Genomic DNA, 24545 nt, shown 5'->3' with positions numbered 1-24545 from the left:
TGCTCCAAGCGCTGACTTGCCTTCGGCTCACACGTCTCCCACCTCACAGTGAGAATAATGTGAGAAGTTGTTTGATTAGACCTAGTGCCATGAATGTGTCATCTCCATCCCTAGCTGCTATCCCATTTCTTGGGTCACATCTGCTCCTTAATTGAAGCCGGTGGGGTCTCAAATTATAATCAAGGCCAGCTGGTGATGTAGGGGGAAAAAAAACCAAAACAACAGAAGAGGAGAGAAAAGAGAAAGGAAGGCTTTAAAAAATAGCACAGCAGCTCCAGATGTACTCAAAGCAATCTATCTTAGGAGGAGGAGCGAGAGGGGTGGGAGAGCAGCTTCCCTCACTGCGCTGAGCGGCGCCTGTGTAGGGGAGCTGGGACAGAGGAAGAGAAAAGGTCTGAAATTGGACAATGTGCCCCCCGCAAGGACACACGAACAGGAACAGGTCACAGGAACAGCAGGGCAGCCAAGGATGCAGAAGACATTTAATCTTCTTCAGCTGGGAAATGCAAATACTTGATTTGCACTGGAATAGGCTCCGGTCCTATGTGATCACCTTGCAAAGGGAGTGTCTAAACGTGGCTATACAGTAAAAATTTATTCCTTTTTCTCTTCTTGTCTCTGGCACTAGGGAACACCCAGCGAGCACTAAGTCTGCAGGTAGTCCTGGAGCCCCTGGGTTTTCTGGAGAGTGAGCTGAAGCAGGTCATCCTGTCGCTGCAAAGGATGCAGCACTACGCCAAGGGGCCGCTATTCCTGAAGGCTGCCAGTGGATGTGAAAGCAAAGAAAGGTCAACAGCAATTACAGAGCCAGATGTTTCCTCTGGCCTCCAACGCCTACTGGGGAGCTCACACTTAAAGCAGGTCATACTGCAACAAGGAGACCCACCACCATGGCAGGGATTTAGTCTGCAAATCCTAGCAGGTAACAACACAGCCTCTTCTCATCCCTGGCTTAAATGCAAAAGAAGGCTTGTTTGAATGGGCCGGTGCCCTGACTCCCCAGAACTGGGAACTGAGCAGTGACTCCTGCACAGACAGCTTTAGGGAGCTGTAGGAAAGGATAATGATTTGCCAGGTGCCTCTAATGCCCAGAGGGAAGCAGCATCCCTGCCAGCTGCCAGGGAGCAGCGTCTGGCTATTCTGGCTATCACTAAGCTGCCACACTGCTCTTTGGGGATCTTGGGTATCAGCCCCAGTTTTTAGCCCAGTTCCAAAGGCAGGTCCTTGTCCAGAGGCTCCTCAAATGCCTTTCCATGTCTCCCCTGAACTGGAGTGCAGGCAGCTGAAGTGCTGTTTTAACCAGCAGCCACGTTGCAGGCAGCAAGTCGCTACGCTTCAAGGACGAGGTAAAAAAAAATCCTCTCTGCATATACAGGGCTCTGGGATCCCCCGGTGAGAAACACGGCAAACAAATGAGACGATTACTGTTTTCACTCAGCACACAGCTTAACTCTAGTAAAGCTAGCTGGCAGGAGGAGTGTCGAATGGGTGAAGAGGGCAGCAGGTTACTGTTCAAGGCAATACCGAAGGAGCGAGGCTCCTCCAGCAACCTTGTTAAGATGTGGCTGCCGTGAAACACAAGCAGGGCAGCCTGTCTTTGCAGCAGAATTATTGTGCTACAGGAGAAAACATAATCACTCACCTGCTCTTTAGGAGCAAATCAAATCAGCTGAACACAGGCAACCTACTCCAGCGTGCCAGGCACCTCAAAGCAAAGCCGGGCTGTAGGCAGCTCCCTTGCTGTGAACCAGAGCAGATGCTCTGCACTGAAGGGCCACTAAGGCAGCATGGTGCTCACAACGATGAAGGGCAAGAACGAGGGAAGCACAACAGAAAAATGTCAAGTGTCAAGGGGTACTTTGCTTTGTGCCCCAATAACCTCTTATTTTCTCGGTTTCACTGGTAATAACCAGGACTGAAATGCTTGTCCTGCTAGACGAGTGAGAAGTGCACTGGGTGTTCAGCTGTGGTCAAGTCTGTGAGTATTTGGTTTACGTCTGTTTTTACTTTAGCCTTACAAAAGCCAAAAGCTTGCAGGAGAGACCACAGACTCCTTGCACTGTTACTGTGCTGTCCTGCCTGGGCAAAGCTCAAGAAGGGATACTCAGTGATCCCTGCAATGCTGTCTGCAGGTTCCCATCAAATTCAGATTTTTCCAGAAGGCAGAGATGCTTCTTTCACTGGCGATGAAGTTAGAGCATCCCAGGATGGCAGTGATGAACTATGGAAAGTTTTTCACTTGTGGGGGTAAAAACAGAAAAAAAAAAAAACCTAAGTGAAAAATTCTTGTTTTCACTTCAAAAAACGGGGAAGTTGTCATGCGGCTGCTCAATCTGATACGGATGAAAGGCAAAGAAAGGCTCATATTGGAGTGGACTGATGCACAGAAATCAGCGACAAGCTTAAACACAAACCAGCGTCTGCAGAAGAGGGGAACACTGAGTGAACAGACCTTGCATTAAGAGCTCAGGCAAGAATTGAGAAGGCTGAAAATCCTAGACACCAGAGTACAACGCTACTATCCACGACACATGCAAAGTCTGCTTTCCCCCGTAGCCTGAGAACTGTGAATAGCATATCCTGGTCAATTCCCAAATGCTGGCTGGTTTTGAAAGGGCTGTCAGAACTGAGGAGCTCACTCATAACCTGCTTTCTGACTCACAGGCAGCTCTTTTCCCCCTGCAGCCACCCTGACCAGCGGCTAACAACAGCCATCTCTGTGGGCGTTCAGCTACCCGCATTGTATCGCTGGTCCATGCAGCTGCCATGAGCTGCTGCACTCTCATTTTTCTACAGGGATTTACTTCCCACAACACTTCCTCTGCTGCAAAGAGCACCACGGTGCAACAATGTCCAGGCAGAAAAAAAAGAGGCACAAGCAGAAAGACGGCCTGCCTGAGGTCGGCGTGAACGGGCAGCATCGGACAAAAGCAGCACAGGAGTCCTGCATCCTGACCCACACTTCAGCCTAGGCTTCTGCCCCTGTGAAAAACACCCACTACTCTACCCTCCAGAGTCAGTTATCACTTACCTTTTAATTTAAATCTAGAAAGTGCAACATGTAACACAAGTGATGAAAATAGCAAGCCTTGCTAGATTAGAAGGCAGCTTTATTTTCAGCAGCTCTTGTCCCACTCTGCTGAATGACTCCCTCCAAGCAAGAAGCTCTTTTATCATCACAAGGCTGGGAAATCACAGCTGAGCACTTCTGTTCCCTGCAACAGCACCCACACCCCAAGAATGCACATTAGGCACCAGCAGTTTTCCATGCGGAGACAAATATCCAACTAATATTTACAAGCCCAGGCTCATCTGGCTTGTTTCTGAGAGATAATATAATTGAGTAGTTAGAAGAGACGAGACCAAGGAAGGCTTGCTCAGCTCACTTCAGCTAAAAGCCAGAATATCTTTCTTTTATCTTCTACGCCTTTTGCCTTTGCACTTCAGTCTCCCATGTATAAAGAGATAAAAAGTGTATTTTGTGCAAAGTGCTTGAAAGCCAAGTTGCAAGTATTGTTATTTCAAACAAAACAAATTTGTTTGAGTACATTTTCTGCTAGAAAAGTGGGTAGAGGGACCGGAGAAGCAGGGCTCAGGGCTGAGAAGGCTTAGTTCTATGCTAGTTGACTGCTTTTAAAAGAAGAGCAAGTGAAATGTATTCACTACCAGCTTTTCTGCTTTCCTCTTCTCTGAACTTTCCAATCCAATTAGCTCAACCAGTCTTCACCTTGTTTTAATAAAGAGGGATTTACTAAAAGATTTCCTCTTCTGCATGACAAGCTGTGCTGATTAACACGAGACCCCCTAGCTCACTTTGCAGAGCACTTTGAAGGAAAGTCCATTCTGGGTGGGAATTTCCAGACCTTCTGCCTCACAGATATGCCTCCTCAAAAACGATATGCCCCAGACATGCTGAACTCCACTCAGACTCACTGCCCAATTAATGCATGCTAACAAGACACTGTAAAGACAAGTGTTTTCCTGCAGTGTAAAGCCACCTCATTCCCATGCCTCACTTACCTTCAAGTGCCTGGTTTCAAAACAGTATGCTCCCCTAATTGAAAAAGATAAGTGGGAAAAGATGGTGTACGTACAGAAGACACATACACATTTGTATGTGAACTGCATGCTGATAATCCTCCCCCCACACACATACCACCCAATTAGCAAAGTTATGCAGAAGAGAAATAAAGAGGGTGAGGGAGTGGGCATTTCAGAGCTAATACCTTCAATTACTGCCAGACCAATGGCACAATACAAATTATTTTTTTACTTTCTTTTTTCCTTTGTCACAGATTAACATGAAAATATTGTCTCTAACTCACAGCCAATTTTGCTAGTTATAGCATGGTTAAGCAGGACGACAGCTAGGGTGAATCTAGGATTCTCCTGCCCACCCACATACCCACAAGAGGGGAGGCTTCCCATGAAGAGCAGCGTCAGACCACCAACTCTCTGCTCAGGTTCTGCCTCTGTCTTCTAGGAGATAATGAGATGTCAGCTCGTACCCACGCATCCATTATTACATGCTTCTGTTTAACAAATTGGGCTGGCAGTGACATGCCGCTCCCGATAGCATATAAATAGTTTAGATCCAAACATTCACTAACAGTCAGCCAATGATACCCTTTCCCCAAAAGCATCCTATACGCATTAACTTTTGGCAGAGAACCAGTTATCTTGCTACTCAATAATTCATAGGTGAGCTACTCAGCTGGGTAGTTCTGGGAATAAAGCAACTCATTGCCAGTGCAAACTAAGGAAAGGAAAAAAAAATAATCAGCCCACAAAAAAAACCCAAATAAGATTCTTCTTCCAAAACACAGAATCCACGTCTTTCCTCTTACTTCAGAGTTTATCCCTTGTTTTTCTCACCATCTAACCCATTTAAGCCTATGGCACGTCCTCCCCACAGGTGTTTTTATGTCCTAGTAATCAAGTCTGTCCTGTCACCAGTAGCCCACAGCCTCAACAAATGCTAGAAGGAGAGAATTCTTAGTCCTCTTCTCTTCTGAAGTCCTTAACAAAATTATGTTGACATCTTATAGGAGGGTGTGTGTATGTATAGATATCTTCACATTTCCCCTTTTTCTCCTTCCTCTGCTCTTCAGGTGGTAGGAGCACAGCTTCAGTACCTATTTGGATTTCATTTTCTCTGGGCAGAAACACTGCCCTAGAGTTTTAAATGCCACAGGAATCATATGCCAAAAGTTTTGGAATAGAATGGAAACGTGAATCTACAGCTCTGACTGTCCTCACGTGCCTGGCAGAGACAAGCACTGCACAAAGGCTTATAATGGGGCAGAGATCAATAGGTACCATTTGCAACCTTGCGAACAGAAACAGGGCTGCTTGGCCCATCGCAGCAGAATGCATTCCCTACGCTTCCATCCACGGTGCAAAGAAGGGAAAACAGAGGGGAAATAGCCAATCTGTGATGTTCATCATCCTAGTATAGGCCCTTCACTTTCCTGAGAGGGACTTGAAATAACTGAGAAAGGACTGATCATTCTCTCAGGTTTGACAGCAAACTTGGAGCTATGTGGAACAAGACTTTAAAGCCCAAATTTATCTCATCTAACCTCAAGCTCTTCATTGAGGCATCCCAGTTAGGAATGCCACCTCCCTCCAAAGCCACTGACTGAGAGGGACATCTCCAGAGGACAATTTGGATGGTAGGAACCCCTAGTTGGCATTACCTCCCCTCCACCCTGTGCCTGCACAGGGAGCCTAAGGTGATCCCAGCCCTCACATCTCTGCTAGGAGGGATGAATGCAGACAAAAGTAAATGCCCGCAAGACACATGCACAGAAGCGGCCAGTGCCACCCCTCTATATGAGCCTCTCCATGAACTCTCAGTGCCTCGTTCAATGAGTTCACCAGTAAGCTGAGTCATAACATGCATCTGAAACTTGGGCAGCATGACCTGCTCTTGGACAGGAGACACCTCCTGTGTGTCACAATGGAGCTATCCTGGGAAGGAAAACAGACACCAGCCTGCATGTTCTCCACAGCAAATATAATGGTAAATCTTTGGACTCAAGGCATCCAGTTAGTGCCACTGCTAGGACTCATGTCCACAGTATGCGGCTGCTGCCTACAAGGAATCAACTGAGTCTCCCCTTGCCTCTGACAGAGAATCTTACCCACGACCAGAGGAGCTACGAGGCAGGGGAGACTGCTGACTCCAAGCAGCAATCCAATAGCAACAGGCTACTATTCCATCACCAGCTGCCTGAGCAATCCAATCGCCTCCAGATGTTTAGATCCTTTTATTAAAAAGAACCTGAAAGTTAAGAGCAGGGAGGCTGCAGGAGAAAGCGCCTGAGAACTGCAATCCTGTCAAAACAGAGAAGAGCCCCCGCTTCAGAAACACAATGATTGTCAGAGCCACAGGTGGTCAGAGCCTTCTGCTCACAGCTGGATTGCAGCATTACCTCACCTTCTGTTTTCAGTTTGAAAGCTAAATTGGGAGCACTAGATGATCCCTTCACAGCTGCTTTCCAAGTAGGTAGGAAAGAGGCAGCATAGCCAAAAGCAGAAATATTGATCAGAAAATCAGACCTGTTTTAATGAGGTAGTCGGGTGAAAGCTGAAGAGGGGAGAGTCCCAAGCCAGAAAGAGCCTGGTAGCGGAAGGAGGGCTATCCAAGGCAATTAAGATAATCAAATATTAACCAGCATTCCTTAATATGTCTACTTGGAATTCTTTGTTTGTACTAGTAAGCAAAAAAGACACACGGGGCAAAGCTAGACCAGGAAGAGTTAATGTAGTGGTTCTGCACTTAACTACAGAGCGGAAAGAGAACAAGCTTCCCCATACAAACCAGGCTCTTCCTCAGCCTCCTTCAGGCCTAGCAGGAAATCTGGAGTAAGGAGGAAGAACTCGGCATAAAACAACACCACTCCATCACTTCTCTATCTGCTGCCTCTGAGTTCTGCTGCCAACCGTTTAATATCCTGCTCCGCTAACTGTCATCATTACCCCATTTTTCCATCCTTTACCCTTGATTGATCTTGATTCATCCGAGGAAGATGACGACAATGAAAACGTAACCATTCAGAAAGGGGTTGAAAGGATGCTTCAACTGAAAGATTTATGGCAAACATTCATTCTCATAGATGAAGCAGCTGAGGTCAACAGATACCAAAGCAATTTTTCCCGTAATAATTAATATAATAAGGGAGGTGGTGTATACAGGAAGTTAAGGAATGCATGCAATTTAAAAACACAAGATCAGTAGATACAGCATAGGGAAAGGAGAGACAATAACATTTTTTACTGTAAGCATTTTTGCTGTCACTCTCTGGATGGTTACTTCTTCATCATTGTCATCACAATCTTCAGATGAATCAAGATAGATAAAATCAATCAAAGGTGAAGGATGAAAAAATGAATATAGGTTCAGGCAGTCCATCAGATGAAATGGCTGAGGTCTTTCAGAACAGTGACCAGCTCCAAAAAGCCAGCTGCCAAGCAGCCACCATCTCTGCCACTTGAAAATCCTGTCTTCCCTCTCCATCCTTCACACCGTTACCTGCATGCATTTAAAATGTGTGAATTTCATAAGTACCTGTGTCCAACTCTCCCTCTATTAAGTAATTATGAAAAAAACCACTTTATCTGTCGTATCAGTAACTGTCATAACTTGTATAGAATCATAGAATGGTTAGAGTTGGAAGGGACATTTATAGGTCATCTAGTCCAACCCCCCTGCAAGAAGCAGGGACATCCCCAACTAGATCAGGTTGCTCAGAGCCCCGTCCAGCCTGGCCTTGAATGTTTCCAGGGATGGGGCATCCCACCTCTCTGGGCAGCCTGTTCCAGTGCTCTACAACCCTCATTGTAAAAAATTTTTTCCTAATATCTAATCTGAATCTACCTCCCTCTATTTTAAAGCCATTAGGCTTCATCCTATTGCAACAAGCCCTGCTGAAGAGTTTCTCCTCATCTTTCGTGTAGGCCCCTTTTAGGCACTGGAAGGCCACAATAAGGTCTTCCCAGAGCATCCCCTTCTCCAGGCTGAACAGCCCCAACTCTCTCAGCCTGTCCTTATAGGAAAGGTGCTCCAGCCCTCTGATCATCAATTAATTTTTGAAGATACATTTTTATTAATTTGTCTTCAGCAGATTGCTGGTTACAGAGGATTATCTCCCTACACCTTATTCCCAAAACTGCTAACCACCTATGGAGACAGCAGAGGATTTGGCAGCCCCATTTCTTCAGGCCTGGATGATACTACCCATCTTTGAGAAGGGCATGGACTCGAGCTATAGAGGACTTCCTCCCCTCCAAGTGCCTCATGTCTTCTCTCTGCATCGCCACCGTGTTTCCAGAGAAGAAGCAGCACACCAGACTCGCTGCTGAAGCAGACACAGCCCCGCAGCTCTCATCTTTCCCTGCATTAGGAAGAACGCTGTCACTTCTGACAGCCGCAGGTGTTGTGGGCTCCCAGAAATCACTCTCCAGGGCTTGGGGTCTCCTCTGCAGCAGAGCACACAGGAAGGAGGCCAATGACCGAACTGGCAATCATTCAAGGACAGCAGCCTGCTCCCATGACCTCCCCATCTGGCTATCAGCTCTGTCCCATCTCCTCTGGACTTCGACCAGGAGAGGGAAATTTATTAACAGTCCTGCTCACTGGATAAATCTGCTCTGACATTCAATTTTCCAGGCTGCTTCTGTGGCTGACCTCAAACCGGGCCAGCACTACAGGAACCATCTGGAGGAGCAGCATCCTTGTAACGTGGGCACATGTCTATCTCACACAGCTACTTTTTCATGTTGACTGAAGAGCACTTAGGCTGCAGCAAAGGTGATGCGCAGGACAAGTGGGAAGTACACACTTAATTTCTTCTCCTGATGCCTGGATTTTGGTCCAACAGATAAATGTCTGAAGCTGGTTCCATAAAGTTTCTGTCATTCACATTCCTGACTCTTCTGGGACACAAAAACTAAGGCCAGTACTTTCCTCATTTTCACCTGTTGCATCAATATCTGAAAGTGGATCCTGGTTTGAGTCAGTCCATCAGCAATTATCAGCCCAAGGGGCTGTGGCAGCACACACTGTAACATGGCATCCAGCTTAATCCAGCCTCTCCATGATAGATAATAACACTTCCCAGAATCAGACATCGCAGGTGAAAAGGACATTTCAAACGAATTTCAGCAAAGTTTACTGAGCCATCCCACTGTGGTGGGCAGAGAGAAGATATAATTCTGTGTACTGCTCTGTTAAGAACCTGCATGAACTTAAATCTGGGGATATCTGTGGCTAAATCTGTGAAAAAAGCCAGAGACGACTAAAAGACAGGCTTCTCTACAACCTGTTTGTGAGACCCTATATGGATCTGTGTACCCTGATCTGAGTTCATCAGTGCAAAAATGGCAGAATAACAGATTAACAACAGGTCATAAAAACCTTAAAAATGCCATAGAAAGTAGGAAAAGATGGAGGAAAACTTCATCTAGCCAGGCTTTTGAGGGGAAGTTTGTGACAGCATCCTGCAAACACCGGAGGAGATAAAATTAGTCTGTACTGTCCATGCGTGTATTGCCTATGGGAGTAGAAACGTGAACCAACTGGGTCAATGTAAGCAGAGGAGACCTCAGAACAAACAGCAACCAACCTTTTTATTCTTCACTGATTCCAGAAAAAAAAAAAAAAAAAAAAACTCATGGAAGATGAATGTAGGATGCAACTTTACAAGTTAAAAAATGAATGATGATTAATATAGTTCTATGGGTCCTTGCCAGACAAACTGGGTAGTGTTTGAGAAAGCAACAAGAAAAGTAACTATCTTGTCATAACATCCTCAGGCATTGGAAAGATCCTGGCTTGCTTCCACATGACAGACTAATTGAAGATGTAATACTATTCAAATGTAGCCCACATTAAGCAGATTAAAAACACATTAACTGAAAGAGTTCAAAAAGAAATTTTGAACCAGTGCACCACTGAGATCTCTCTAGTGAGAGGGAAGACCTTCTCTAGGAAGACATCTCTAGCAAGATCCCATATGAACCTCAAACTGATGCTCTTTCATATCTTCATCAAGGTCAAAGATCCAGCCAGCAGGCTGGCATAGCTAAAGTATTCAAATATAAAGTCGTCTGTTCAGGCTGTGTAGCCAACATCACACATAACCACCTTTGGTGACTGAATGACCTTACATCTGTTTGCAAGCTGGGGCGAGTGGGCACAGACTTTGGCACAGCTCTAGCATGTGTCTTGTGCTTTGCTTCCTTCCCTCCCCCACAAAGGCTGCACTTTAATGTGCAATAACTGACAATCACCATCCTTAAGTGCCTATGTCAGGCTAAGATACCAAACATCTGTAGAGGACACAAAATACACAGCAGTAAATAATATACTAGAGAGATATCTCACACAGGACAACTGGTTTGCTTGATGGAATGGGCTTATGGTAACAGCATTCAATTTGCCTCGGATAATGTAAAGATCTGGAAAGAAAACTGTTGAGGAAAGAATGCGTCACTCTTGTTAGGAAAGAGACGACTCCAAGGGGAGCCTGAGTCAATGTAACCCAGTGAACATCATCTTTCAGCTTAATTCTGTAGTCCAAAGATGTCCAAAGCCTCGGATGATTAAGCTAAAGCTTACTAAATGTATTGTGAGATGGGCATCACCTCTGCAGCTGCATCGGTGAGATCGTTGTTGAAAATCTGTTTAATACAGGTGACCAGTTGCCAGAATGATGTTGAAAAAAAAAATGAGAAGAGGGCTATCAAGGGCTGGAAAACATGCCTTGCAGTGAATGGCTAAAGAAAGTCTTTCTGGATTGCATACTGAAAAAAAGGCTAAGAAATTACTTGTTCTAGTGTCTGAGACTACACAAGGAAGAGACTGCTGATAACAAATAGCTCTTTATGTGAGAAGACAAAGGCATAAACAGAGCTTGTAGTTGGAAACTGAAAAGACACAGGCTTAGATTAAGTCATAACAACTGAACCATGAGAGTAAAAAAATGCTGGAACAGCTTACTGAGGCACACGTTGAACTCTCTGTCACTTCAGTCTGTGAGTAGATGCTGCACTGAAAATGTACAAATAATCTAAGTTTAGATCCACAAAGGTAAACTCACCTTGCTCCTCAGCTCCACCAGTGAGAGAGAATATGCTTGGCATATAACTAACTCTCCTATCTAGACAAACAGCACAAAAAGCTTAGAAAGAGATTCAAAGAGCTTCTGCTTTCTCACGATGATCAGGAAGCTGGAGTCCCAGCATTTTGGGTAGGCAGACTGGAACACCTAAGCCTCTCCAAATGGTTTAAAAAAAAACCCAAAAACAACAGAACACCAGGAAACCCAATCGTCATTCTTTCTCTTTTTAAAACCTGTAGGTAGTTTCATTTGCATCTTTTCATTTATACATGTGAGCCGGTTCTTAGAAAGCTAATCAGAATGAAAACTCGGCCATTTCCACACAAACTTGGACTTTTGCAAGGCCTCGTTACAGGCAGCCCAAGGGGAAAAGAAAAATCCCCAAACCACAAAAAGCCACTTTGAGTGTTGCTCTGTTTTCCTCTGACCCAGCCAACTGCCACCGTCTTCTCATCCCTTTAGACCCATTATGCTCTTTCCAGCAAAGCATCTTAGACGCAGGGCTGCTCCCTTTCCCTCAAGCCCCAGTTTCCCACTTTATAGCACAGAAAGATGTTGGCTAAAGGGCTTGTATTATGCAGAAGCCATGAATGGCCCAGAAAATCCCAGCAGGCCTAGCACTATTAAGCCCATCTATATTGCATTAAGTTGTTATTAGCTACTGCATTGTAGCTTATGATTAGGACAGTAAAATATCTCTTGGCAATAAGCATTTGGTAAAGAAAATCCCTGTTCAATGTTAATGCCACTATTATTTATTGTCCTCTTGACCTCAACCACAGCCACTGTCGGGAACCCCTTTTAGTTTTGGCACTCCAGCTGATTCCTCCCATCAAACACTTGGCTGAGTTGGGCCCGGAGTTGTAGCATATTTGTGATAGATGACATTTACAGCACTCGTTTCATCACAGGCGAGAGCAGGTCACAACAGACTGAGAGACTACAATGGGTCAGCTGGAATGGCCTTCAGTTGCCGTTCTTTCTTTAGCCAGCAGGAATTTATCCCAGATGCTTCTTCCCCACAGAAATTGAGTCATTTTTAGTCTCTTCTACACCCCGTTCATCCCCCTGCAGCTTGGCAAACAAGCCAGCAGTCTCAGAAGTCAGCTTCCTCCCAGTCAATAGTAATGAAAAATTTCCATGGTTTCCTGTGATCACACAAAACCCTAGAAACGAAGACTCCAAAATCATACAAAATGCAACAGGTCTGCATGGAACTAGGAAATTTAAGCATGTCTGTCAATTCCTAGGACCAATGTGGGTTTTGCAGGTTCATTACTGGGTTCGTAAAAGAAAACCGACTGTTTTATCTCAGGTCCTGGAGGCCAATTAAATTTGCATCAGAAGCAAAAGCTGAGATAAGATAGGAGCGTGTGCACACACATGCTTATTCGTGTTTGCAACAGCGAGGCAAAGAGGAATGGAAATCAGGAATTATATGAAGTGAAACAGGGTGAGAGAGGTGCATGTTGGAAATGTGATCTCTGCTTATTGAGACAACACTGTTTCCTGGCTTAAAAGAAAAAAATAGCTTCCTTCTCAGAGACTAGCCCAAGTGGAAAAGCACAAACTAGTAACTGAACATTGTTTCCCCACAGAAAGCTCCAAAAGGCCTCTAAGCCCTTCCTAAAAACTGAACCCTCAGCCTCCCAGCACAGTGTCCCAGCACAGAACTGGCAGCAGAAAAATCTGCTGGGATGTAGAGAAGCCTGAGCACCTCTGAAATTTAATGCACATTCAAAGTTTCCCTATGTGAGTGAATGTAATTGGTGCTGTTTCAGAGCTCAGGGTCAGGATAGTTAAATCTGATTGAAATTCAGAACGCCCCCCAACCAGGATGCTCAATTTCCTGCTAGTGTTTCAGGAGTGACTTGGGTTCTTCCCTGCATAAGCCCCCTCCTCAAAAGTGGCATCGCTATTCCGTGTGTTGCCTCCATACACCTGCCACAGTTCTTCAGTGGGGCAGGAGAAAAATAGCCCTGCTCCAGTCCCAGGGCACAGGGAGTAGCTGAAGGATAGCATGGGAGCCTGCTCCTGCACCCTCACAGGTGCTGCTTGACGTGGCTCCCAAAAGCCATGGGAGAAAGCCAAAGGCATAGGCACAGTGCCATGGCACCACATAGCCCTCCGAAAAGAGCCTTTGCTTCCCGGCACAGGTCCTGGGGCAAGTCTGATGTCCTATGCTCCCCTGCAGGTGTGGGGAGCTGTTTTAATCTCTTGGTGCCTTAGGCTCTGGTGTGGAGGCTGAGAGTTATCATGAGAAAGTGAATCGCTTTTTTTTTTGCCTGCTTGGTGTCTTCCTGGTTCCTCCAGTGAGTCCTGGTCCATGGCATCTCTCTCCTCACAGCTTGGCACTCAACATGCTTATTTCATGGTCACCAAGAGGCAAAATTTGATAGGGACAGGGCATTCCTTCTTTTCGTATCTTGTGACCCCAACCTTAAAACATGAGAGGTGACGGCAATTTTCTAACTCCCTCCATCTACCATCTCCCTTCCCCATGTCTCCTGATGGCAGTGTAGATTCTCAAATCAACTCTGCTCAGGTGTCAGCAGCAGCAATGTCTTTTGCTAGAACATATACACAAACCCTCCCATTCTCTTAGCTCTTATATTCCCAGTTGAGAGCCCCAAAACCCAGACTTTTCTTTTTGAAATACACCCACTGCATTGAACCCATACAAGCAGGTACCATCTTCTCCTCTCCCTACTGCATTCCCCATAAACTCAGATCCCAGTCCTGTCTGTCACCTCTGGCAAAGATTATCCCACCACGCCACACTCCAGGATGCATGGTCCTTTTTCTGCCTTGGCCCAGTTCCCATATCCCCTGGACACGTACTGGCGATGCGCAGACCAAGAGAGAAAGCTTGGTAACAGCTGCTGTGCCAAGCTCATCATCTCTGACCTGCTGACTGGAGGTACGTGTGTGGCAGAGGTACTTATGGTGTATGTTAAAGGGGAACATGCGTTACACCCCCATGCAAACAGAAGCAGAGCCGGGACAACCTCTCTCTCCAGCCAGGCTGCCTCAATGCAGTCTGGTTACCATCAGTTGTATCACAGTTCAGAGATCTTCGATACAGGTGGTTTCACCTATGGCCTAAATCCAGAAAACAACAAGAGGACTCAAAACCAAAGCGATTTCTTCAGAACAGCACGATGGGAAGCACTGGGAAGGTGTCTGACAGTACTTTGGCACACTTTCGACAGTATATTCCTGTGGCTTAAAGATGAGGACATACTTGTGCGAGACCCAAACATGCACAGCCTTGCAGGATGCTCAGCACAAAGCATGTGAGAGGATACAGGAGCTCTTTTATATCCCAACAAGTTGATATATAGCTACCAGGAAAATAGCTGCCATGGCAAAAAAAAAAACAAACTTAAAAGGAATGTCTGAATTAGAACAGTCTGAGATGCGGTGTTCGGCCTTGAAAGGGCCATGGTAGGTGAGCAATTGTCCACAGAGAGACGACCAAGACTGTCTGCCTTCCACTGTGTCTACACAGCTCTTGTCTATGCTTTCCTGATGAAATTGTATAGCTTGAATGTCTGTCTCTCTCTTGATAAAATTAAGTTGCTCTTCCTGGGGAGTCTGGCCAAAAAACAAGATAATGGCAGCTTATGGAAAGTATATTTGTTTCTCCCAAAAATATCTGAGAAATGGATTAGCTGATTTAAACCAGTTTTCTTCTGAACAAACAAATTCATCTCTCTAGGCGAGGAGCTCTCACACAAGCTTTTACTCAGCCTATCATTACAACCAGGGGTGTTTAGAGATGAGCAATGAGCTGCACAAAGGCTGAACGGCAGCACGAGCAGGCTGCAACCTCACGTAGCAAACCCAGGTCCCCTCTTTAAGGAGGGCTCCCACCTTCCTGATGCACATATCTGGGTATCACCCTCTCTTCTTTCACAGTAATTTACCCAGGGCACAGCGAGGAGGCCTCCCAGTACATGGCATCTGACGTGTGGTGCCACAGACCGAACACGCCAGCTTTGCAAAATCTGCTCCCCAGCATCCACTGCTCCAGTGAATTCTCCCTGCCATCTGGGCCTTTTGCTTTACGTCTCAAGTCTCCTGTATCTCCTGGCCACCACAGCGTGCAGACACGCTCTGTCAGACCAATTTCAATCAAGGAGGTAAATCAGAAAAGCTCTCAGGGAGCAAGGGAGACTTCTGAAGAAAATCTCAGTGAACGGCAGTGTGTGGGAACCATCCCCGCAAGGCAGCAAGCAGAGAAGAAACCAGCGTCCTGCAGAGCAAGTCCTAACCACTACACACTGAGGGGAAAAATTCAGGCCAGTCAAAATTCATACAACTCCTTTACCCGGTGAAAGACATTGTCCTTCAAAGCTACATACACCAAATGCTACAAGAAAGCAGCACTGAGAGTCTTGGGGCTTTGCTCTGCAAACACTGAAAAGGTGGTCATGAGGAAGAAGGTTTTAGCTACGCCTCCTTAGCCTGTCAGACTAGCCGTCCACCAATACCACGAGACTGGCAGGAGGGTAGAGCCAACAAGTCCTAGAAAAAAAGGAACCATCCTCTTTTCAGACGCATTTCGTACAACCTCATCTGAAGACCCAATCCAAAACCAATGTAAGTGCTGTCATAGCCTCTGCCTGCCGGGCCGCAGGACCAAGAGATGGTAATTGTTAAAACAAATTTGAGGCCAGCTAAGCCTCTGTGATTGTTACTGTGCTCTGAAGCGTGGCCATTTGGGTTTACAGCTATGATGGAGCAAAACTGATTCCTCCTCCAGCCTGCCCTTAGACTGACAATTCTAATTAGCTGTTAGCAGTCCAGGCACTGGGAAGTGGAGTGAGCAATCCTAATGCCGTATCGCCGAGGACAGGGCTACGTGCACAAACACAAGCTCTGAGCAACTTAATCCCAGCCAAAATACTGCTGGCGGACAGTGTGTTGATGATCAGAAACAAAACTCTCTGCTTTTAATGGGGGGAGTGGAGGGGGAGGGTTCTGCGTATTGATAGAAACCCAGAAATAATGTGTGTACTTTCAGCTTAGTCACACAAACCTCTGTACAGCAAATTCGGAGATAAACAGGGAGGATTTTTATCAAAGTGGGACCAGAGATCTGGTCAGGCTTTGTTCAGACTGGTGGTTCGAGGTCATGCCCGAGACTACAAATAGTTTTCTTCTTTTCAGTAATGAAAGTCTCCAGGTTTGCAAACACTGAACTTGCAGAAGGCACAGTTTTCCTGTGGCCTTGAATACCAACACACCTTCCCCAGAACATCAGTTTATTCTTAAGCCTCTGATGTTTTAAAATGAACCAGAGCATCCCAGAGCTCTGGTTGCTACAAAAGCCTGGGGTTTCCCTCTCTTGGGAACAAGACCTGTACCATGTAGAACAGCGATACTGAAGCGCAAATGGAAGGGCAGGAAAGCCCCAGCCACTGCGAGGGTTGGGGGGGGGCGGGCGGCGGGGGGGAAAATCACCTGCTCTCAAGTTAGCTCCTGAACTGCACTCCTCAGCATGGAGGAGGGTGTCAGGAAGGACTGCACTGATGAAAATAATAAAAGAAAAAATTAAAACAATCCCTACTAATAAATATACTCAGAAATGAAACCAGCCAAGTCTAAAATTCTTAGCAGATGGCTCCACACTCCAGCTCACATGGCCAAGCAGCCAGACAGATAAGCCAGGTCTGTCACGGACATGGCTCAGCTCTGGCCACAAACAGTCTGTCTCATTTCTCTTAGACTACCTTCACATAGGCAGGGAGAGCTGCAAGGAGCTCTCAGGAGCCAAAAGCCCAGTCCTAGCCACTCTGAAGAACCATCTCCATGCAAGGAGCATGTCTCAAGAGTGCTTTTAATGGAGCAGTTAATATCCAAGGTTATGTTTCAGAGGGGGCAGGGCGCCAGCAAGGAGAACTGACATTGAGCGATGGCTTCAACAGTTGATCGAAACAGTTTAATGCATTTCCATTTCCATTTGTGTGGATCCAGCAATGCTTCTTACTTATTTAACATATCACCCCCTCCTCTCCTCCCTGCTCTTCTGTTTGCTACACAGATAACAGGGAAAATTGATGTTGACTATTGCCCACCTGAAGTACAGCATTGCCAATGGGTTCAGCGGGATTTTAAGGAGGAATGAGTCAACAGCATGTGACCAGGAATAACATTTGCCAGTGTGTGAGCTTGAATAGGAAAACATATCTGTGCCCACCTGAACATTAGTTTAAGTGACAAGGGCAACAGATGCCCCAACAGGATGTATTCTGGACGTACTCCAGGTGAGGGCAGAGCCAGACCTGCTGGTCACTGGCCCTATGGCAACACCTACGTCTAAGACTACGCAATGTCTCCTGTCCTGTTAATCATTATAACTGCCCCTCCAAAGAGGACGACAGTCTACTTTCCTGATTATACCTAACATTCACTATACTCTGAAGATAAAACACAATAATCCACCTGCTGCTTAATGTGGCCAAACTCTACTTAAGGGTGATAAGTCTAATCCTTTGGAGATCAAAACCAGATGCTTGTGGACTATTATTTTGGATCCAGAAGCGGGTAAATTTGCAGGCCATGTTATTCCAGGGAAGGAAACACTCAAGTTAATTCCTCTTCTAGTCTTTCTTCCTGCCAAGATCTCACCTGCTGTGTGACCCAAAGATGAGACACAGGATTATCTTTCAGATTTGACTACCCAAAACAAGGTCAACTCTTTGTAATATCTCCTCTTCTTTCTTCCCTTCTTTCTCTGGGCACTTAGAGACACCAAGACTTCTATCAAAGCAAAAAATAGCACCAGCAAAAGTTTGCTTATCCAGTCATCAGAATTTGGTGAACTAATTAACATATCTCAACAGAGGAGACTAAGAGTGCTCTGCTACCAGGCTTTGGTCATTACCCAAAGAGGGAGAGCCCATTCAGGTGATCAAGCAAGTCCTGAGACAGCAAGTAGTGAGTGCTGTGAGGGAGGATAAACCTTTCTGTGGGAAAACACTGGAGCAGATGTATCAAGGATCAGATGTGATGAGGAGGGCAAGGTTGAGCTGGACTTTGACTGATCTGTCCTGTAGTTTACAACACGCTGTTCAGGACTGACAAAGCATCAGAGCTGACACAACATCATTCAAATATGACAACGTACTAGGATTGCAATTTACACCACACTGTTAAATGAGGCTCTAACAGAGCAAATGTAACTTTCACCATGATAAGACAGTTATCTCAAAGGCCAGTTCTAGCAACAGCTAGAGTTTAGAGTCATAGAATCACAGAATAGTTTGGGTTGGAAGGGACCTTTAAAGGTCATCTAGTCCAATCCCCCTGCAAGGAGCAGGGACACCTTCAACCAGATCAAGTTGCTAGAGCCCCATCCCAAGTCACTACTAATGTTTGTAATTCATGGAAATGCTATTTTAAACAGGCTTTTAGGATACATGGCTAATGTATTTTTGCAACTTGTTATTATGTACTTGCTAAATTTGTATCTGGGTACCATCCTTTTCACTGATCCACACACACACACTGCCTTTCTGTCCTCCTTTCACATATATTGGCTCAAATGACACTTTGTATTACAAAACTCAGAGTGCTGCACATTTTCCAGTATGCGTTTTACAGCCTTATGCTATCTCACCTGCACAGAGTGACCCAGCCCTGATTTTAAACCCACTTCTGCGGAGGATTCATTTTTCTGCTTTTTTCTTGAACGAGTACCTGGTCCTGAAAAAAGCCTTGACAACAGCATTAGCAATAGCACTGATATTATTAACAACAACACTCTGCCCTTCCATTACTATTTTTCTTCCAAGATTTCAAAGTCCTCTGTTCATTATGCCTCACAAATCCTTGAAGAGATGGGTCAGTTTTATTCCTGTTTTGAAGATATGGGAAAAGACGACAAGCAATTGTCACTTCACGTGGTAGCCAGATTCCCAGGAGTTCTGACAAGTCCAATTTCTCGCTCTAACCAGCATGTAACATTTCTTCATCCTCACCACAGAGCTATAAGGCTGCAAGGACTTTCATGAACTTATCAATCTTTCAAAGCTCTACAGTTCATAGCAAGAAGTCCAGGGAACAGACCATTCAGCCTGTCAGAGAGCTGATGATAGACAATTACAGCTCATAAGATAAAAGGAGAGCAACTTTTTCTGCTTGCAAAATACAAAAGATAACAAAAAGCCCTTTTTTTTGGCAGCTGACTTGTTCTTTTTGTCTTCTCATTCTCTTTGCACTACTGCAGTGCAGTTGGCAAAGCCTATTTCTGAGCTACTCTGTTACAATACAGCACTACATGCATGAGGGGGAGGGAAGAAAAATAAAAGAGAGAAACACAGAAACAGGTTCTGACATCTAATCAGATCTGCTGTATTGATTTTGCAACTTTAGCTTTGGAGCAAATCAGAGAAACAACCACATTATCACCCAGGATTTGCTCTTCCCTTGAGTGAGCCTGTTCAAAAGGAGCTCACATCAACACGTGAACAGGCGCGCCTGCATGCACACACACACGCATGGACATGTGGACATGCACACCACCTCAGCGGCTCTCTGGTGGGATGTGTGGGCCACAGGAGGCAGGGGAAGCGCTCATCACAGAGGCAGCAGGAGCCACACGATCCCCATTTCCAACAAGTTGAGAATTCCAGAGCAAGCCACCCGACTAATGAGCTACCCAGGCTGGAGAGCAGCGTTTTGGTTAACCACAGCGGCTCCTGCCATGGCACCCACCTTCCAGCTGTGTGAACAAGGGGGAGCGGGACAAACAGGGACCGTGTTGTTTGCTGGGCTTTTTTTTGTGCAGGGGGGAAAGGAGGGAGCCCGTACAAGGGATGAGGGCAGTTCTTGCCCTACTTCCTTGCTTTTGCAGTTTGTTTTTCATGCTGATGGAAAGAGAAAACTGACAGCCCCGAAACCAAAGCTGCCTGCTCAGGCAGTGCCACTGTAAGCCCCTTCCACAATTTCCAGGCAGCAGCTCAGGTGTACAAATGCTCAGTATGCACCCAACTCCAACTAAAGGTATGCTGAACTGATGGAGAAGGGAAGGGGGCCATCTGGGTAGGTTGCTGCGTGGACTACGTCACCACTACTTGGACAAGATCACCATAAAGCATTGTTTGGCCTTGCAAAGGCTATAGGAAGAGTATGTTGAGTTGCTCTTCACTCAGAAGTTCATCACATCTTTGCCTTCTTCGGGGTCACATCAAAGGCTCTGCTCCAGAACAGCTTCTGGGTTGTACCTACCATCTTTCTCGAGTGGGAAGTCATGTCCTCCCTCTCCAGCCCAAGAGTTAGGGCTGTGATTCCCTTCCGGACTACTCAGTAAGCCTAAACTCATCCCAGGTTCAGCCCTGCTGCTCCCTCTGCAGGGGCAATGAGGGTCAGCGAGGACCACACAGCTTTCAAACATGAACACCAAACCAGGCATACCAGCAAGTCTGACAGTTCCCTGCTCCAGAGTGAGATTTTGCTGCAACTCCCATCAGTTCCTGGGATGACCAAGAGTCACCCTCCCTGCCATGTCGTGCCATGCCCCATACGCCTGACCCAGGCTGCCTTCCAAAACAGCTTAAACCAAGACACACATTTCCACCCTGCTTAAGGGAAGCTTCTCCACACATACCTACCTGCAAGGAAATCTGCACACATTTCCCTGTCCTGATCCTGCTATTTAATTCCTGCCATGCTCCTGAATGGCTAGAGATAATTTTACAAGGGGATCTTTGAATACTCAAAGTGCCTGCAGGATTTAGCACACCTCCATTACCGCTGTGCTCCCAGCAGCTCACATCTGTCAGCAGTACCGTGTCTGGTTGTCTTCAGCCAGGTTATCCTCTCCAATCTCACTTCTCTTCTTCCTGGGGAGTGAGCCTGGGAGGAGCACGGCAGCATGTCTAATGAGCGCTGCTGTGCTGTGCGTGGAGCCTTGTCAGTAAGCCCAGAGGCAGCGCGCCTGGGTGCAAATTAACCTGCTCCCTACCCATCCCACGCCTGCCAGATCCGCACTGCTCAGAGGAATCTGTGGGAGTTCAGCAACCACGCTGTCCCAATGGGATGAGGGCTGCAGGGAGGGCTACTGCCATGGTCACAGCTTCCAGATCAAGGCATTTTACCCAGCTGCTTTCCCCCTGTCTGATTCAAAATCTTGAAGGAGAGAACACAGACTCCACATGTCAAAACACACCTCAACAGGATGGGAGCTGAGGAGGCACTCACTCCTCTGGAGGGAGAAACCACTGCAGGGAAAGGACGGAGACAGTCACCCAACCCAGACACAAGCAGCATCCCTCCCTCTACGTTCACCTTTGTGCACAGATACTGACTTCAAGCGGGGCTGGGAACACAATGCATCACTGAAATCACTCAATACACCACACGCGAAGAATCAGTTTTCTGTTACTTAAGGCTTTACCACATGGAAACCATTTGGGATTATGCAGTCCCCATTCGGGTCTGCCTAGTGCTGCTTTTCAGGCAAAATAGTTCAGGCATGTCCAGAAACGACAGCCGGCGTAACTAAGTTTCAGAAAGGGTTGTGAGGTGGAAATTGTTTAATTAACATTTATTTGCTACCTTTTGAGTGCTTGACTTTACAATCTTACTAACATACCCTGATGGTATTTTACATACATGTAACGCACACAAATGCACACCCAGTAAAACTGCTGTTCTGCACTCACCCACTGGCAGGGAAATGGAAAGCACTGGGTACAAACACATACCACACTTCTCCCTTCCACTTGCCACACGCTGGCCATACAGCATCCTGCCCTCAGCCTTGTGTAGCCAAACCAAATATAAACGGTTCGAAGGTCCCCGGACAAAAGAGATGTGTCTGCTCAGCCCAGTAAGAAAGGTCAGCTCTGCCCAAAAGCAGCAGTGAGTGTTTCAGCCCCGTGCAGCCCACAGGCTTTTGTGCACACAGACATTCAGACAGGTGTTCCAGTACTGGGTGGTTGTACTCACACTGTATGTTGAGCTGCACCAGGGCTTCTCGAGGTCTGATGTTAAAGCCGTTGTATCTGGCTGTCTGACACTTATAGGTCCCACTCATTTCTCGGCTCACACTCTCCAGGCGCAGCTTCCCATCATATGTCTCCATTGTCATTGTCCCTGAAGGCATGGGAGTTTCCTTATCTACCCGAGACCAAATGATGGGTGGCTTGGGCTTCCCTCGAACTTCGCACTGCAGCTCAGCCCTGGAGCCCTCCCGGACAGTGATGGTGGACTGACCCTTAGGGACACTGATGGTTGGTGGCACTAAAAGGGAGACAGGAAGGGAATAATTTTACATTGAGTTTTCAGTGAGCAAGGAACATTCTCAAGATGCTTGCATTCGAGAGCCCTGAACTCCAAAGGTTACCACTTGAAAGAGTGCTACCCCTATAGGAACACACTGAGCACTGAAGCATCCTACAGGTTCTAGAGCTGCAGGGCATCAAGTAAGACCCAACAACGTATCTCAATGTCAATGGCAAGTACCAGCTGTACTGGGACATTCTCCCAGCTCCCATCCCTCTGGTTGCAAAATGCTGTCCAGCAGCAGGGCTAGCACAGATGAACGCAAAGGCGAAAGTTTCTCTGTTTCTGGACAGTGAATTTCCCAAATGGTACTGCAGTCTTTTGGCCAAGAAACAGAAGTTGTATCTGCCAAAGTATCTAGTTCCATCAGACTGAAACCAAGACATATAGGATTGGTGCTCACAGAGCGCATCTCCAGCCTTATCAGACATCCAGGACCCCTGTTCACTCCTAAACCACAGCAAGGACCCAGGTCTGTTAGGTGTCTTTGCCTGCTTTGGGTTTACATCCCTTCCAGGCCAGGCTGGGAACAGCTCATTTAGTAGAACTGCTGCCGATGCAGGGCTGGAGCTGGAGGCGCAGTAACGCTCAAGAAATACCCAGCTATCAACTGACAAACAAAGCTTTGCTGATAAACAAGGCTCAAAAGAAACCCAGTGACTGCAGCTAAAGGGAGCAGAGGTGTTGGTGGAAACGGTTTGCTGTTCACATCCCCAACTCCACCAAGAACCCAGGAAGGGGACGTTTGTGCTAAATCCCATCTAATATTGACATTTTATTTGTATTAGGCTTCAGAGTTAATAGTTCAAGTGAGGTAAATACGGCCACAATCATTTTCTGAAAGCTCCTTTTTCAGCCCTTCCTGCTGACACCAACGACACTTGGATTGACACTTCCATAACTGCAAGGGCCACGTATTTCGTTTCCATTTAAATCAAAAGTTCAGAACTACAGAGGCTGTAACAAGCTGGTCTGACCAATGTTAGCTCAATTCAGCTCCAGCAAAGGAGACTGTGCTAAAGTAATTGCACATGTTAAAGCCCACAGCTGCTTTAAGAGCATATTTAGGATGGCTCCAGCCCGATCTCCCTCTGCAGTGACCTCCCTATGCAAGAGGGAGGCCACATTTTCAATTTGCAAGTCTCCTGTGGGCTGGGGAATCTCATCACACCCTGTCCTGCACAGTGTGAAGGGACGACAGCACTCTCGGTGCCTGACACCGCCGGCAGCCGCTCACCTGGTGAGAGGCAATATTCTCCATAGGGAAAAGCTGTAAATTGCATTTGAAGATTTTTTTTTTTATTAAAGCCATCTCCTCGGGGCCGCTCGGTGGAAGCAGCCACCTTGGCAAGCCCCGGCTTTGCTCAGTGGGGAAACATGGAGACACTGTGCCACCCTCCTGCTCTGATTCTGTGCTCTGGGGAAAACCTGCTGGCTTTTGATGCGGGAACCACATGTTGGAGATGGCTCGTTGCTGCTCGTGGGGATACCGCACGCTGGACAGCCTTGGCTGCTATATGGAGCGCCACTCTGGTGAGGATGGCTGTCTTCACTCTGTGGGTCACAAAGCGGACCTGCTGGTTCAGGCTGCCAGAGAGATGCTTCAAAATGCCCCATGCTGTCCTCCTGCCCTTCCCCATCAGCAGCATCCACAGGAGCACATGGGGCTCATCCTCCATCAGCCAGGCCACAGTATGTGGCAACCTGTAGACACCTCCTTTAAGGCAAGGACCAGTATCTGCACCAACAGACACTGCCCAGCCTTTTGGTGGGATCATCCAAGGTCTCCCAGCCCTTCGCAGCCTCCTACCCTTGCAGTCTTAAACACAACTGCACTCTGCCATCTAGTGATCTTGGGCAAAAAAGATTGCTCCTGGCAGTACAGCCACACAAGGTTGGGAGAGTTGGCTTTGCACCAGGATTGGGGGCTTCCCCTGTTTTTTTTCCCTCCTGGTACAACAGGGCTGGTGTCTGCTGGTACAGAGAGGGCCCTTGCTTCCAGGGCTGTCAGCAGAAGGGAAGCACCACCCTTCAGTGTTTAGTGGGCCCAGGGCATGGTCAGGGCTCGATCTCCAGTCTGCTAACGAGCACTAGGTGCAGTCTTGTCGGGAGCAGGCTGACCCA

General features: G+C 46.7%; 1 protein-coding gene across 2 annotated transcripts in view; it reads right to left on the bottom strand.

The window, feature by feature from the left end:
* Positions 1 to 24545, bottom strand: part of MDGA1 (MAM domain containing glycosylphosphatidylinositol anchor 1) — a 141969-nt gene that overhangs the window by 54121 nt on the left and 63303 nt on the right. For both annotated transcript variants that reach the window (XM_086744311.1, XM_086744312.1), the window contains exon 8: positions 22086 to 22379. In XM_086744311.1, coding sequence (XP_086600437.1) covers positions 22086 to 22379 — 294 coding nt within the window. The remainder of the gene's footprint in view (positions 1 to 22085; positions 22380 to 24545) is intronic.

The sequence above is a fragment of the Chlamydotis macqueenii genome, chromosome 3 (genome assembly GCF_036417535.1).
Source record: "Chlamydotis macqueenii isolate bChlMac1 chromosome 3, bChlMac1.mat, whole genome shotgun sequence".
NCBI lineage: Eukaryota > Metazoa > Chordata > Aves > Otidiformes > Otididae > Chlamydotis > Chlamydotis macqueenii.
This window is presented reverse-complemented; position numbering and strand designations above follow the sequence as displayed.